Source organism: Bos javanicus, chromosome 26 (assembly GCF_032452875.1).
Source record: "Bos javanicus breed banteng chromosome 26, ARS-OSU_banteng_1.0, whole genome shotgun sequence".
Lineage (NCBI taxonomy): Eukaryota > Metazoa > Chordata > Mammalia > Artiodactyla > Bovidae > Bos > Bos javanicus.
In genome coordinates this window covers 17,190,343-17,207,718 of record NC_083893.1, presented here as the reverse complement: position 1 = coordinate 17,207,718, position 17,376 = coordinate 17,190,343, and the positions used below count along the sequence as shown (strand labels likewise).

The 17,376-nt window shown below is 38.8% G+C and overlaps 1 protein-coding gene across 10 annotated transcripts in view; it reads right to left on the bottom strand.

Moving 5' to 3' along the window:
* Positions 1-15,803, bottom strand: part of CC2D2B (coiled-coil and C2 domain containing 2B) — a 106,821-nt gene extending 91,018 nt beyond the window's left edge. For 8 of the 10 annotated variants that reach the window (XM_061402904.1, XM_061402907.1, XM_061402906.1 and 5 more), the window contains exon 1: positions 1,907-2,081. In XM_061402904.1, the coding sequence (XP_061258888.1) occupies positions 1,907-2,002 (96 nt within the window). In that variant the 5' untranslated portion in view covers positions 2,003-2,081. Of the gene's footprint in view, positions 1-1,906; positions 2,082-2,136; positions 2,274-5,251; positions 5,397-6,722; positions 6,818-8,886; positions 8,954-9,323; positions 9,401-11,081; positions 11,143-13,178; positions 13,244-14,414 lie in introns of those variants that run through there. The other 2 variants (XM_061402914.1, XM_061402913.1) reach the window with 2 other exon arrangements.
* Positions 15,804-17,376: the final 1,573 nt, after the last annotated feature.

The following is a 17,376-nucleotide window of genomic DNA, read 5'->3' as shown; positions in this document are numbered from 1 at the left end:
TTGAAACATGTATAATATCATATATGGAACGAGTCGCCAGTCCAGGTTCGATGCACGATACTGGATGCTTGGGGCTGGTGCACTGGGACGACCCAGAGGGATGGTATGGGGAGGGAGGAGGGAGGAGGGTTCAGGATGGGGAACACATGTATACCTGTGGCAGATTCATTTTGATATATGGCAAAACCAATACAATATTGTAAAGTTAAAAAATAAAATAAAAATGTTGCAGCTACTGGAATATGAGGGATGGGATGGGGAGGGAGGTGGGAACAGGGTTCAGGATGGGGAACACATGTACACCCATGGCTGATTCATGTCAATGTATGGCAAAAACCACTACAATATTGTAAAGTAATTAGCCTCCAATTAAAATAATTAATTAAAAAAAAAGAAAGAAATACAGAAAGGCATCTTTTAAGAAAAAGCATTGACTACAAAAGGCATATAATCACTAGAAGAGGAAAAGTAAGATCATGGCACCTGGTCCCATCACTTCATGGGAAATAGATGGGGAAACAATGGAAACAGTGACAGTCTTTATTTTCTGAGGCTCCAAAATCACTGCAGATGGTGACTGCAGCCATGAAATTAAAAGATGCTTGCTCCTTGGAAGAAAGGCTATGACCAACCTAGGCAGCATATTAAAAAGCAGAGACATTACTTTGCCAACAAAGGTCTGTCTAGTCAAAGCTATGGTTTTTCCAGTAGTCATGTATGGATGTGAGAGTTGGACTGTAAAGAAAGCTGAGCGCTGAAGAATTGATGCTTTTGAACTGTGGTGTTGGAGAAGACTCTTGAGAGTCCCTTGAACAGCAAGGAGATCAAACCAGTTGATCCTAAAGGAAATTAACTCTGAATATTCCCTGAAGGACTGATGCTGAAGCTGAAGCTCCAACACTTTGGCCACCACTGGATAAGTTTCTGATGCTGGGAAAGATTGAAGGCAGGAGGAGAAGGGGTACAACAGAGGATGAGATGGTTGGATGGCATCACCGACTGAATGGACATGAGTTTTAGTGAACTCTGAGTGATAGTTAAAAGCAGGGAAGCCTGGCGTGCTGCAGTTCATGGGGTCGCAAAGAGTCACACGATTATGTGACTGAACAACAACAAAGGCAGGTGACTGAGCAATTAAGTTTTTGTACATAATTCTTATTTAAATGTTTTTATGACATGACTGAGGAACTTCACTTTCACTTTTCACTTTCCTGCATTGCAGAAGGAAATGGCAACCCATTCTAGTGTTCTTGCCTGGAGAATCCCAGGGATGGGGGAGCCTGGTGGGCTGCCATCTATGGGATCGCAGAGTCGGACACGACCGAAGTGACTTAGCAGCAGCAGCAGCATGCCAAATTTTTAATATAACTATTTCTGTCTAAATATTTCTTTTCATTAGGTTAATGAACTGCTAATTTTTATAATGTGCTCTGAAATACACATAAAATTTGTTTCTTTGATTGTTAAGTACAATATATATTCATTTCTGAAATCTAGAAGAGAGTATAAGAAAGAAAATAAAAATAAGCCTATGTCCTACCATCCAGAGATAAGTATTAACTCTTATATATTTCCCAGACTTTTAATCTATATACACACATGTCTGTACTTATTCATTGATAAATTCCTTCACTCATTATCTATTTTTATAAAGATAGGATCATATGAAATTTCACATTCCGCCTTTTTTTTTAACTTCACATTCTGAGCTCTCCCCCAGATCATTAAATATTCCTTGAAAACATAATTTTAATGGCTATTTAATACTTCATCATAGCTTTGCCTTTACTAGACTTACTAATATCCTCAAAAGGTGAATTAACAAAATAAGTATACAAGTAAATATACAAGTTATAATTTATGTTACAAGAATTCTAAACATAATCACAAATAAACTGTTGTTTACCTTTCTATACATGGTCTTCAGTGCTGGATTTAAAGGTTCCTTGCTTATATTTAGTCTGAAATTCCATGACCGTCTAATAGGTGAAGGTAATGACATTATTTCTCCACTTTCTTCAAACCAACACTTTCCCTATTAAAAATACTTAAGAATGTAGTAATTAAATATTACACTAAAAACAAATGTCACTTTACTGCCAGTGAGTGATTTAGCTTATCAGGTAGTGAACTTGCCTCTTCTAGTCTAAGCAGACGATTTTCCATTTTGTTGCAGGTCTTTTTATATATTTCTGGCTTTTTCTGAATATAGAATCCTTCTTCTTCTAAAATGCGTGGCATCATATCTTCTGGCAGTTTAAGCTGGTTGATCACTTAATAACAAAACCTAGATGTTACTTTCAAGTCCAAAAGAGTAAACTGGGACTGACCAAACAAGATGCAAAAGAGGACTATCATATACTCTACCACTAAAGTCTACCATTCTATCTACTACTGTGGGCAGGAATCCCTTAGAAGGAATGGAGTAGCCATCATAGTCAACAAGAATCTGAAATGCACTACTTGGATGCAATCTCAAAAACGACAGAATGATCTCTGTTCATTTCCAAGGCAAACCATTAAATATCACAGTAATCCAAGCCTATTCCCCAACCAGTAACACTGAAGAAGCTGAAGTTGAACAGTTCCATGAAGACCTACAAGACTTTTTAGAACTAAAACCCAAAAAAGATGTCCTTTTCATTATAGGGGACTGGAATGCAAAAGTAGGAAGTTAAGAAACACCTGGAGTAACAGGCAAATTTGGCCTTGGAGTATAGAATGAAGCAGGGCAAAAGCTAAGAGTTTTGCCAAGAGAACACACTGGTCATAGGAAACACTCTCTTCTGACAACACAAGAGAAGACTCTACACATGGACATCACCAGATGGTCAACACTGAAATCAGACTGATTATATTCTTTGCAGTCAAAGATGGAGAAGCTCTATAGAGTCAGCAAAAACAAGAAAGGGAGCTGACCATGGCTCAGATCATGAACTCCTCATTGTCAAATTCCAACTGAAATTTAAGAAAGTGGGGAAAACCACTAGACCATTCAGGTATGACCTAAATCAAATCCCTATGATTATACACTGGAAGCGAGAAATAGATTTAAGGGACTAGATCTGATAGAGTGCCTGAAGAACTATGGATGGAGGTTTGTGACACTGTACAGGAGACAGGAATCAAGACCATCCCCATGAAAAAGAAATGCAAAAAAGCAAAATGGCTGTCTGAGGAGGCCTTACAAATAGCTGTGAAAAGAAGAGAAGCAAAAAGCAAAGGAGAAAAGGAAAGATATACCCATATACTTCCTCAGCAATCAATGCAAAGAAATAGAGGAAAACAATAGAATGGGAAAGACTAGAGATCTCTTCAAGAAAATCAGAGATACCAAGGGAACATTTCATTCAAAGATGGGCTCAATAAAGGACAGAAATGGTATGGATCTAACAGAAGGAGAAAATATTAAGAAGAGGTGGCAAGAATACACAGAAGAACTGTACAAAAAAGATCTTCATGACCCAGATAATCATGATGGTGTGATCACTAACCTAGAGCCAGACATCCTGGAATGTGAAGTCAAGTGGGCCATTAGGAAGCATCACTATGAACAAAGCTAGTGGAGGTGATGGAATTCCAGTTGAGCTATTTCAAATCCTGGAAGATGATGCTGCACTCAATATGCCAGCAAATTTGGAAAACTCAGCAGTGGTCACAGGACTGGAAAAGGCCAGTTTTCATTTCAATCACAAAGTAAGGCAATGTCAAAGATTGCTCAAACTACCACACAATTGCACTCATCTCACGTGCTAGTAAAATAACACTCAAAATTCTCCAAGCCAGGCTTCAGCAATATGTGAACTGTGAGCTTCCAGATGTTCAAGCTGGTTTTAGAAAAGGCAGAGGAACCAGAGATCAAACTGCCAATATCCGCTGGATCATGGAAAAAGCAAGAGAGTTCCAGAAAAACATCTATTTCTGCTTTATTGACTATGCCAAAGCCTTTGACTGTGTGGATCACAATAAACTGTGGAAAATTCTGAAGAGATGGGAATACCAGACCACCTGACCTGCCTCTTGAGAAACCTGTATGCAGGTCAGGAAGCAATAGTTAGAACTAGACATGGAACAACAGACTGGTTCCAAATCGGGAAAGGAGTACGTCAAGGCTGTATATTGTCACCCTGCTTATTTAACTTATATGCAGAGTATATCATGAGAAACGCTGGGCTGGAAGAAGCACAAGCTGGAATCAAGATTGCCAGGAGAAATATCAATAACTTCAGATATGCAGATAACATGGCAGAAAGTGAAGACCTAAAGAGCCTCTTGATGAAAGTGAAAGAGGAGAGTGAAAAAGTTGGCTTAAAGCTCAACATTCAGAAAACTAAGATCATGGCATCCAGTCCCATCACTTCATGGCAGATAGATGGGAAAACCGTGGAAACGGTGGCTGACTTTATTTTTGGGGACTCCAAAATCACTGCAGATGGTGACTGCAGCCATGAAATTTAAAAGACGCTTACTCCTTGGAAGGTAAGTTATGACCAACCTAGATAGCATATTCAAAAGCAGAGACATTACTTTGCCAACAAAGGTCCATCTAGTCGAGGCTACAGTTTTTCCAGTAGTCATACATGAATGTGAGAGTGGGACTATAAAGAAAGCTGAGCACAGAATTGATGCTTTTGAACTGTGGTGTTGGAGAAGACTCTTGAGAGTCCCTTGGACTGCAAGGAGGTCCAACCAGTCCATCCTAAAGGAGATCAGTCCTGAGTGTTCATCGGAAGGACTGATGTTGAAGCTGAAACTCCAATACTTTGGCCACCTGATGCAAAGAGCTGACTCATTTGAAAAGACCCTGATGCTGGGAAAGATTGAAGGCATAGGAGAAGGAGACGACAGAGGATGAGATGGTTGGGTGGCATCATGGACTTAATGGACATGAGTTTGAGTAAACTCCAGGAGTTGGTGATGGATAGGGAGGCCTGGCGTGCTGCGGTCCATGAAGTTGCAAAGAGTCAGACACGACTGAGTGACTGAACTGAACTGAAAGTCTACCAGAAAGTCAAATACACAGACACACACACACACACACACACACACGACAATGAATGAGCTCTTTTAACCAATTCCCTTAAACTCAGAGAACGCACAAAGAATAAATACAGAAAACCTTCTATAATTTTAGATCATTAATTTTTATCTATCCACCATACAAAGAAGCTATTATCCTATACTACGATTCATTAATGACTTGAATATTTTATCATGAAAAAAATGATATCATGAAAAAAATCTTCTGTACCTGGAGAACTACTTGGAACAAAAATATTTGCCTGTTGTTTTTTTATTTGTTCTTGGTCATCTTCATAATCAGCAGCCTTTACTTCAAGTAAATCTGGGAAAATGACTTCTTCCACAAAATCTTCATCTTGGCCCTCAGCAAAGTTCTGTAAATCATCACCAAGTGAAAAATATTTGTGGTAACTACCATTACTGATCCCAAAAGAAAAATAAGTATACATGCTTGTCCCTAATGATTAATGTGCAGATAAATAAAATGTACTAAAATCCTGCCATGAAGTCTTTCTGATCTATGCCACCCAGTTCAAGTTCAAGATGAAAACATGTTACAATGAACTTTCATTGAACATTGAAGAACTCACTTAAGGCTTAATATCATAAACTATGATCTTCCTACAGCTCTTCATTGCAATTCTCAACAAAATACTACTGAAGAAAAACTACAATTCAAGTCTCTCCTCTCCTATGGAAAAATGTTCTGAGATATTGGTCTATGATAGTCCAATGGTTGAGAATTCACAGTGCAGGGCAAAGTCTAGGGACATCAAGCCATGTGGTCTTCAGCCCCATTTTTTTCACCATTCAGAAAGCAGTACTACCTAAGGAAATGTGGAGCAGTCATATTCTTTTCTGGATGCTATTTAAGAAAAAAAGAAAGAAAAGTAGAAACACAAGTAGAAGTCTGTGACAGATGATCAATTATTTCTGAAATATGATACATAAAAGTTTCAAACAATGGTGATATTGAAGTAGATATATTACTAAATGTAAAAACGTATACTTTTATATCATATCAGAAATTTTATATGTCTCTTCACACACAAAAAAATCACCATTTTAGATGACTATAGTTGTCTAACTTAAAATCTACATATATTGAAAGAAAGGAGACAGAGTATGCGAGTCATGTAAATAAAAATCCCTTAATTTTCGAAAACATACATTTAGGGACAAATAATTAAATAAAAAGAATTAATCATAGAATTCCTTTGAATAGATAACTGTACATGGCCTTGATCAACTCTGACAAAACTGAGTAACATGGTTAAGTATCATCTAGGTTCATATCACGTCATCGCATCATCATACTTTCTGTATACATCTCTGTCATGAAATCAAAAAAGATTTTAAAATCAGAAATTTTGTGGCATTTTTTTTTTCAAAAGCCAAACAAGATATGACACTGACACCTCAAGCAAGGTTTGAGGTATCTTCACATAGGGGATCTCTTTGAAGATTTCAACCACAAAGAGGGGCTCTTTGTACCTTCCAGAGCTCCCATTACCAAGCTACCTTTACTGCACCCCTGGCAGGGCTTTAAACCTGGCTTCAGAGCTGAGATCTGCCCTGACAGCTGAGTAACATCAAGCTCTCATCTTAAATCCCAGCTTTTTATTCGTGACTATGTAGATCTCTTTCATAAACCCTATCCTACTGAATCTGCCTATATTTTCAGGAGGAACAAATCCAACCTGCTCTGCAGATTGGCCTATAGCTGAGTCTTCTTCACCACTCAGAATGAAAAATGAAAGACCTTCATCCAGTGGAACTTCAGCCTGTGGGTTAAACAACAGTAAGCCTGTATTCAGTGTTGAAATGAATATAAGTAGATGCTCACTTTTCAATATCATAAAGGAATCTTTTAAATGCAAATCACCTATCGCTTCTTTCTCACGTACATGTAATGGATTGTTTTTAGAGAGATTTGGGAGAAGAATCAATCTATCAATCAATCAATCAAACTGTTAGTTTCTAGGAGCCAAAGAATTTTAAAAAATGCAAAATATAAAAGGTTATCCTATATATTTGTATCTACAACTTAGCTGGCTCATTAACTTTCAACAATACTTATATATAAATTGTCAGTATATACTTTTACTTCCCTTTGTCTCTGCTCTTTGCAAAATCATTTGCTAAAATTCTCAACTTCCTGAGCAGCTATGCCAATTTAGTAGTTTGTAATGGAAATTCTTAGAAGCCAATTTCTCTTCCTTTTCACCTCTTTTCTTGACGTTCAATGAAGTGATCTTGACAAATTTACTTTTTTTTTAAGTATATAGTTAAATTATATCAAATCTAGGCACACTTTTATTCATTTGTTGAATGAATAACATATATACAAACATCTTTTATTTAGTCTATTTTTACTTTAAAGTTAATTAAAATAATTTGTACTAAGAGTCCAAGAAGGACCCTACAAAGAGAACAAAGATGAATTTTGTAAAAACCCCAGAAACGATCATTGCATTTTAAAGCTTGTAGGGTTTAATACTCTCATTGCTTATGGCAAAAATGACTAGTTGTTCATGATTGTCTTTTTTCCTATCTCTAATAATAGATCTTTTAACTAGATATCTAGACAATGCACCCATGTTCTTTTAGTGGAAATAAGGTGTGCAAGTTGCAGGTCTTGTCCTGCAAGAGATCAATCTGCAATCCTATGGCTCTCTTCCTCCTGCCTTGCCTTTGGCCAGCAAATGAAAACTCTGGAGTTTGCCACTGGACTCAGGGATGGAGACCAAGTGTTGAAGAGGCAGAACTCTCCTAGCAGCCTGGCGTGTGTGCATACAAGTCGCTTCAGCATGACTCTTTGTGACCCTATGGACTGTAGCCTGCCAGGATCCTCTGTCCATGGGATTCTCCAGGCAAGAATACTAGAGTGGGTTGCCATGCCCTTCTCCACCTAGCAGACTGGACTGCTGCTGCTGCTGCTAAGTCACTTCAGTCGTGTCAGACTCTGTGCGACCCCATTGATGGCAGCCCACCAGGCTCTGCCGTCCCTGGGATTCTCCAAGCAAGAACACTGGAGTGGGTTGCCATTTCCTTCTCCAATGCATGAAAGTGAAAAGTGAAAGTGAAAGTGAAGTCGAGTCTGATTTGTAGGGACCCCATGGACTGCAGCCCACCAGGCTCCTCCATCCATGGGATTTTCTAGGCAAGAGTACTGGAGTGGGGTGCCATTGCCTTCTCCATGGCTCCTCCTACTTATCTATTATATTAAAGAGGAATAAAACTTCTATCTTAAAGAAGACATTTTAGTTTGAATCTTTTTGTTAAAGCTGCTTTGCCTTTACTCTAAATAACACAGCTCCTACTTATCTATTATATTAAAGAGGAATAAAACTTCTATCTTAAAGAAGACATTTTAGTTTGAATCTTTTTGTTAAAGCTGCTTTGCCTTTACTCTAAATAACACAGCTCCTACTTATCTATTATATTAAAGAGGAATAAAACTTCTATCTTAAAGAAGACATTTTAGTTTGAATCTTTTTGTTAAAGCTGCTTTGCCTTCACTCTAAATAACACAGCTCTTTCAAAATGTGAGTTGTTTTGTCATTTCAAGTTTCAAAATATGATTACACATTGGATTTTAGAACAAAATCTGTAAGTCAGGGATCACCTAAAATATTGTATTACAATTTTTTAGGATAAAAAATGATGTCAAGTAGAAATAGAGAGTGACTGAAAACTGGCATAAGAGTGACAAAAATGGTCTAAAATTGGATTATAGTGTTGACTGCATAATTCTGTAAGTTTACTAAAATTCACTGAATCGTACACTTAAAATGGGTGAATTTTTGCTCTGTAAAGTACATCTCAATAAAGCTGTTTAAAAAGGTTAAAAAAGAGTTATTCCCTTAGACCACTGATATACCTTATTATCAATGAGCAGTTGAGTTGACGATTTTTCACCTTGATTAATCTGAAACACAATGCAAATGAAGAGTATGGAAAACTTAATTTCTACAGATATAGATTTAATCATGCTTATATAAGTCTTTGGCCAAAAATGGATAAAAACAAAGATTTCTCAATGTTTTTCTTTTTAAAAAAGTATATACATGGTCTCTCCTGAGATGTCATATACAGTGACCACAAGTAAATCATTTAATTTTTCTTGGCTTTAGGTTTGAAGGGAAAAAAGCAAGGAAAAGAATCTAAAGCTTTTTGGATTTGAGGAGTTATGTTAAAACCGAATTTTAGCTCTTTTCTGACAAAGAAAAGTTCACCATGATACATGCTGCATTTAAACAGTAAATTTGAAAATAAGAAAGAAAAAAAATCAGCATTACCTTAGCATTTTTTAGCTTTTCTCTTACTTTGCCTCTCAGAGTTTCTATTATGTTTCGATTTTCTTCTACATTCAAATCTGTCAAGAAGCCAACATAATACAGAGCTCATGACACTTTCTTTAAAGTATAACTCAACAGCAATAGAGTACTTATTAAATAGCTAGCTAATATGCATTTCTTTGGATCCTGACAATTATGAAGACCAAATCACTGCCCCAGGAGAGTTCAGAATCTAGGAAACAGAGCTTAGAACCTTCCTCCTTTTCATCTGGAACAGTCCTGCATGATGAGGACTGAATTTTGCAGTGAGGCTAAAAAAAAAAAAAAAATTGTTGAGAAACCTTTTTTACCTTTTAGAGAAAAAAAAGTCCATGAGAACAGTAATTTTCTATATAAACTGTAGACAGTCTACAAAATATATAAATATCAAAGCCATTCTATATAAGCTGCTCTATAGTCTACAAAATATATAAATATCAATATTTCAACTTGATTAAACTGAGGAGGAAGGAATCTGAAAAAAAAGAGAGGTAAGTCTTCAAGTACTCATTTTTAACCATTTATGTCAGTTTTGAAAATTCAGTGTAATACTGCTGACCCCAATTCCTACCAGTTCCTACAAGAAATGAAACAATCCTGTTGAGTATCAAGACTGCTCCAGCTGTTGAGTACACTCTAAGCCACATATTATTTTTGATTCATCCATCAGATGATCTACCATATGGACTGAGAAGGACAGGAGTCATGCAGTCCTAAGTACAGAAACTGGAGGACCTAATGGTCATTTTGCCTTGTATTTTTCTTTTTCTTCTCCCTGCCTTTGAGTCAGTCAGTTCAGTTCAGTTCAGTCGCTCAGTCGTGTCCGACTCTTTGCGACCCCATGAATCGCAGCACGCCAGGCCTCCCTGTCCATCACCAACTCCCAGAGTTCACCCAGACTCACGTCCATCAAGTCAGTGATGCCATCCAGCCATCTCATCCTCTGTCGTCCCCTTCTCCTCCTGCCCCCAATCCCTCCCAGCATCAGAGTCTTTTCCAATGAGTCAACTCTTCGCATGAGGTGCCTTTGAGTACTTAATGATAAATAGAAAATGGTGGGAATAAACGGTGAGCATAAAACTAAATCAGTATAGGTCATGAGAATCTTCTTTTTCTTTTAACTTTTTGGCCATAAGGCATGTGGGATCTTAGTTCCCCCACCAGGGATCAATCCCATGCACTCTTCAGTTTGAAGTGCAGTATTAACCACTGGACCACCAGGAAAGTCCCCAGACATCTTTATTCTTAACTGCAGCATTCTGTGATATAATTTAAAAATTATTAGTTGGTTTGTTTATACTCTATTCCCAGAACGTAGAATGACAGATGGCATATAGTAGGTGCTTAATAAATATGTGCTGATGAATGAAACAGGGATAAACCATTGTTTATATATCTTTCTTCCTGAGATCTGAAGTTTCCTAAAGCATGTTCTAGATCTCTGTATCTTTATGGTTGAACACAGTCTGAATTATGAGGAGATTTTCCATGTTTGCAGAGAAAAAGAGGAAACAAAATATAATTTTATTACATGCACTGACTTTACCATTATTTCCTCATGCCCACTTGTATTAAATATTATATAGGAAGTTTAGTTTCTGTTTGAACTCATCTTTTAAGAAACTGTGTTCCCAAATGAAACTGTGGGGTAGGATTAGTCATTTATATTAAAAAAATAAAGCCCAGCAGTATCAGAGCTGTGGTATACTTATTGAGAACCTTTTGGAAGATGCTTGTCTACATTTTCTTCTACTGCAACGTTATCTGTGTCTTCTGACATCTGCAAGAAAAGAGGGGTAGGGTTACCTTGCATCTTTTTGTTCTGGCATTTAACATCTTTTCATAAGTTCATCAGCCCTTTGAATGGAGAAGGAAATGGCAACCCACTCCAGTATTCTTGCCTGGAGAATCCCAGGGACAGAGGAGCCTGGTGAGCTGCTGTCTATGAAGTCGCACAGAGTCGGACACGACTGAAGTGACTTAGCAGCAGCAGCAGCAGCAGTCCTTTGAAAGTTAGTGCCTTTATAATGACAATTCATATCTTTTGCCCATTTTATTAAATTTCACTCTTTTATCAGTTGGTATGATCTCTTTATGGCTTCCCAAGTGGCGCTAATGGTAAAGAATCCATCTGCCAATGCAGGAGAAGGAAGAGATACAGGTTCAATCCCTGAGTTGGGAAGATCCTGTGGAGAAGGGCACGGCAACCTACTCCAGTATTCTTGCCTGGAGAATTCCATACAGAGAGAAACCTGGTAGGTTATGGTCCATAGGGTTGCAAATTGCTGGACATGACTGAAGTGACTTAGCATGCAGGCATGAGCTCTTTACACATAGGAGACTTTTAAATTAAGAAATTGCTCTCTGTAATATTTAAAAGGACATTTTAATGATAAAATCCAGTAGTTAGTTCTTAGTGTTCATATATTGCCTACTTCATGTATCTTTTAGGAAGATCAAATGAGATCAAACAAATAAAAATACTTTGAAACTCAACACTATATCAATGTTAGCTACTACTTGGGTACCTAGCATGTGATAACTTTCTAAAAGCTTTCCAGATCCTTGTCCTCTATCATTCTGCCTCTCTGGTCACTTACTCTTTGTATCCTTCATTGGTCACACTTCTCTTAATAGCTTAAATGTGAGTACATTCAAAGGCTTTGCAGAATGTATATATTCCCATGACTTCCTAAATGTGTCTCTAACCTTGACTGCTCTCCTGAATACCATATTTCTAGTTGCCTAGTGGTATTTCTAATTGAATATCCTACCATCACCAAAAACTCAACATGTTAAAATCAGCATTTATTTCCTTCACCACTTTTTAAACCTCAATATTCCAAAATAAAACCATACTAGCAATGTTAAACTCTTGTTCAGCACAATATGGATAAGTATGGTTTTCATTTTAAGTTAAAAAAATAGAATAGCAAAAGATTCTTTAAACAACAACTGTACATGCTAACGAAACTAGTGTGCAGCTGGAGTGGGAGGAGCAAGCAGACATACCTCAGATTTATAATCACAGTAAAAACATGGATTCGGGTCAAAAGCCAAAGCAGGGTATTGACATGAGGGTACTGACATGACTGTAGTTACAAGCTTAGTCTATACACTTTCTGAAAGAACTCCAAAATCCATCAATGGATTCTGTACCACACTTAAGAATTGCTGAAAAAGGTCAATACGAATTAAGATGTTCTGTTCTTATTAAACCTTCAGCATTTTCCTCAACAAAATTAAAAATAATTAATTTTATTCTTGACCAAGGGGACAGCAAAACGTGAAGGTGTGATGGAACATCAATGCCACCAAGTGAGTGATGGAGGTCTCCTTTAATTCCTAATAATATCACCCAACATGCTGGATATACTTTTCATAACTGCCCATCCCCATTTAGAAGACAGGAATAAAATATGAATCTTAATTGGAATTACTGTAGGTGACATGTAGATACCAGTCCTAAAAATGTTTCAGTTGCTGATAAAAAAAAAAAAACACATTTTTTTTTCTTAGCAAAGTAGGGAATTGGCTGCTGGCTGGCTGAGAGAACAGATAAATAAATATTTAAATAAGGGAACAAATAAGTAAGTAAATATATAAATAATTCACCTCTAATACTCTTAATTACATAATTGACAGATCAAACAGTATATCACCCTTAAATTCTTATATTATTTTTTAACATATGAACTGTATGATTTGTATATAAAACCAAATATATCATTTTTTCCAAGATTATCCTACATTTATAATTGAGCTATTTTGTATAATCAAAATCCTTAATAAACTCCATTAATACTCCATTAATACCTTTCTAAAAATATCTTCTTTTCTCTTTGAAATCTTTTTCATGATGGTTCTCTCATTTCCACTTTCTAAATAAATAAGAAATATTTTAAAGAATGATACATTACTGAGAGAAAACAACTATTTTGATGCATAAGATAAACTTATGCTATGTAAATTTTTTAATTTAACTAAAAACTAAACTAAGAAATACACTATTGCTTTTAATACTATTTAGTTATTGATCATCGTAATATTTAATCTTTACTGGTACTGGCATATGGAAAAGGTGGAACTTAACCAAAAAATTCTACAATTAAGTGTGAGACAGCATTATTTCACAGTGTTTCACAAAAACTATCGTGAATTCCATGTGTTCCATTATCTAAGTTTGAAAATTAGTGTCTTTTAGTTAACTGTGATCTTATTTTCTAAAAGAAAACCTAGGAACCAAGTCTTGACAAAGGATTTTCTGATCCATGACTCAAACATGTCTTTGAAAGGCATCAAAATTAAATCATCCATTGTTCTCAGAACTAAGATACATGTATCTTGGTGCCTGTACTTACAGTCCCTGCTGGACAGAAACTCAAAACGGAGCACCTTTCTTTAAGTGAGGCCAAGAAAGCTTCTGTCCACTTCCCCACTTTAAGCCCTGCTCACCACTCTCCAAAATAAACCTTCAGCTATAATCAGACCAAACTCTTCTTTATATTTCCTGGCATTTCCATTGTTTGATTTTTCCACCTTTCCCTTAATCTAGAGCATTCCACGTTTCAAAGCCTCATTCAAACCTCACATCTTCCAGGATTTTTTTTTTTTTCCTGATCTCCACTAGCACTAATAATAACGTATTTTTTGTTCATTACAGCCTACCCTGCAAGCTCACTTTCCGCCTGCTCTCAAGTGAGGACAAGAGCTGAGCACTGAACTCATCTGCCCTCCACCAATCCTAGCAAAGTATTCAGCACACAGTAGGGACTCAATAAATAATACGAACTTGGATTTGAAACAAATCAAGCACTGCTCTCAAACGCTGTATAATGGAATGGTTCTCAGCCTTATCAATTCCCAAAGGTGATGACTAATGGATGGGCCAGATCTTAGGGACTACAAGTCTCAGTGGCCCATGCGGGTCTGGACCTGGTAGTCTGGGGACTCCGCGGGCTCTTTTCACAGAGTAGGGCTGCAACCAGACAAAATATTGGAGTGTCCGACAGGGAAGGGTAAGGACATTTTATGAGTTATTAAGACATTCACCTGGATGGTCGGTGCACTTCTGCTATGCCTGGGCGGCGAAGTCAGGACGCGCAGTTCACCACGGACTCTGAGCTGTCACCAACCGCCCCGCACCGCTCGCGACGTCTACACCCCACGCACCCCAAGCCTGCAGAGCTCTTCCTCCTCAGGACTGGACATCTAGGCGGTCCAGGAGCATGCGCGATGTGGCCTCTCAGCCAGCCTGGCGGGAGCGCGCGCCGAGCCTGAGTCTTCCGGAATCTTCGGTGCGCTATTTCTGCTCACCTGGCTGTCAGGGCTTGGGACTCACCCTCGTTTCAGCCTAGCGTGCCTGGTGGGAGCCGCGGGTTTTGATCACCCGCCGCTGAGCTTGTGCCTCAGTAGCCGCAATTGCCCTGGTCGCTGTTCTGGAAGAGATCTGAAAGCAGGCTGGCCTGGATCGTGACAGCCCCACATCTCTCGTCCTGGTGAAGAATTGTATCCCCAACCGGTAAGTATCGGCCGCACGCTCCCCGGCCTGCGCGGGCCCGCGGTGACCACCCGAGTCGCCTCTGAGCAAGTGTTCCTGGCGGAGGATGCTCTCCAGCTGCCCGTGGAAGTGCGGTCGCCCACGCCGTCCAGACGCGCCTGGGAGCCTGCGACCTGCTTTGCTCTGCGCTGCCTCTGCCTTGCCGCGAGGAGAGATTCTTTGAGTTCAGGCGCTTTGGGTGTGGCTTCTCAAAAGACCGCCCGGAATATGCAAGCGGTGGGGCGGGTCTTTCTCTTCCGGAGACTGCTATTAGTGTAACCAGTTTATTTTTCAAGCTTAAAATAGGGCATGCTGGACACGCTCACTCGTGTCATGCCATCTTTGCTTAATAATAATAATAAACTTTACATTGTTTTATCTTCTTTTCCCAGTGATTGACCGCCGTGTTAAAAGAAAGAGTTAAATAAAATGTTCTGTGGTTGGAAATTTGTCCTGGCAAACTCTTGGCGGGGGCGGGGGGGAAGTGAGGAAACTTGCTAGTATGGAAAGCCGCACGGCGGTGCTATCGATGTACGCTTTCGTTCATTCAAACGTTTAGCAACTGTTTATTAGCTGCTTTCTCTGTAAGGCATTGTGCTTAGCGCTTTAATTCTACAGAAACTTAGAAAGTGTTGAAAACTTCTAACAAACCTTGTACATTTAGGGGAGGGGAGATGTGGAAGTAAAGAAACTGCTGCAAAGCTAATGTTCCAGGTTATACTGGTACATTATGACATAAGTAGAAGTAGACCTGAAGTTCTACTCACCTAATAATCTGAAATAATGCATACAGATAAACGTGTCCAAACCTCGAAATCATGTGGCCAAACTGTCATTCTGAATAAAATCCTCACTGCGTCTCCCATCTTGATTTTGTAGGGCTCTTCTGTATAGGAATTTAGGAAAAATGATAGTGGAGAAAGAGAGAAAAAGTCTAGAAATACTTCCTTTAAATAGCAACGTTATGGAGAATGTGGGCATGTGCAAATAATATGTAATCTGTGGTGTTCCTTAAGTATACCTAACTCCTGGAATTATTATTATATTAATATGATGTCTTCTGAGTTCATCAGCTCCTAATCCTGTCCACTTAGTTCTTCAGGTTAAGCTTTGAATACTCCAGAAACTCTTCACATAGGACACCATCATTATGGGCTAGTTATTTTTCTTTTCTTTTCCATTTGAGTCTTTGTCTCAGAGTGAACCTGTGCTGTGCTTAGTCGCTCAGTTGTGTTTGACTCTTTGTGACCCCATGGACTGTAACCCATCAGGCTCCTCGGTCCATGGGATTCTTCTCCAGGCAAGAATGCTGGAGTGGGTTGCCATGCCCTCCTCTAGGGAATCTTCCAACCCAGGGATTGAACCCAGGTCTCCCACACTGTATGCAGATTCTTTACCATCTGAGCCACCAGGGAATCTCATGAATACTGGAGTGGGTAGCCTATCCCTTCTCCAGAGGATCTTCCTGACCCAGGAATTGAAGCAGGGTCTCCTGCATTGCAGGCAGATTCTTTACCAGCTGAGCTACCAGGGAAGCCCCAGTGTGAACCTAGTTTGGCAGTAAAGACAGCATATTCTATACAGGGTTAACAGATTATGTTTCTTAAGAAGCCAGATAGTAAATATTTTAGGTTTGCTGGCCATATAGCCTCTATCACAATTACTGAAGTCTGCCATCGTGGCAGACATCATAGGCAACATAAAGAAATGGGCGAGGTTGTGTTCCAGTAAGACTTTATTTACAAAAACATACCGCTTAGCTGCCCAACCCCTGTTCTATACAATTCCTATCTGCTGTGGGTTAATTTTATTTGCTTCCTCAGGGTTGAGACAAAATGAATTTGCACTTTGTCTTATCACAACTTGAGTAACGTGCTGTACCATCTCTTGTGATGTAGTCTGTACAAAGACTTCAGCAAAGAACCCATTAAACAAATGACACCAAGCCATTTACTGCAAGTAACGGATGGTTACTGCAGAAGGCAATGGCACCCCACTCCAGTACTCTTGGCTGGAAAATCCCATGGACGGAGGAGCCTGGTAGGCTGCAGTCCATGGGGTCGCGAAGAGTGGGACACTTACTGATCGACTTCACTTCACTTTTCACTTTCATGCATTGGAGAAGGTAATGGCAACCCATTCCAGTGTTTTTGCCTGGAGAATCCCAGGGACGGCGGAGCCTGGTGGGCTGCCATCTATGGGTTCGCACAGAGTTGGACACGACTGAAACGACTTAGCAGCAGCAGCAACGGATGGTTATACAGTTTTAGGAACAGTTTTGTACTGAAAAATGTAACAATTACTGGAGAGGCTGCGCCTGCTAGTGAAGAAGCACTGCCACATTTCCAACAGAACTGAAGTTGGTTAAGGAGACCAACCACATTCACATAACTTTTATTACAGTATATTGCTGTAATGTTCTATTTTTTAATTAGGCACATAAGAGATTGACAGTAACCAATAATAAAATAAAAC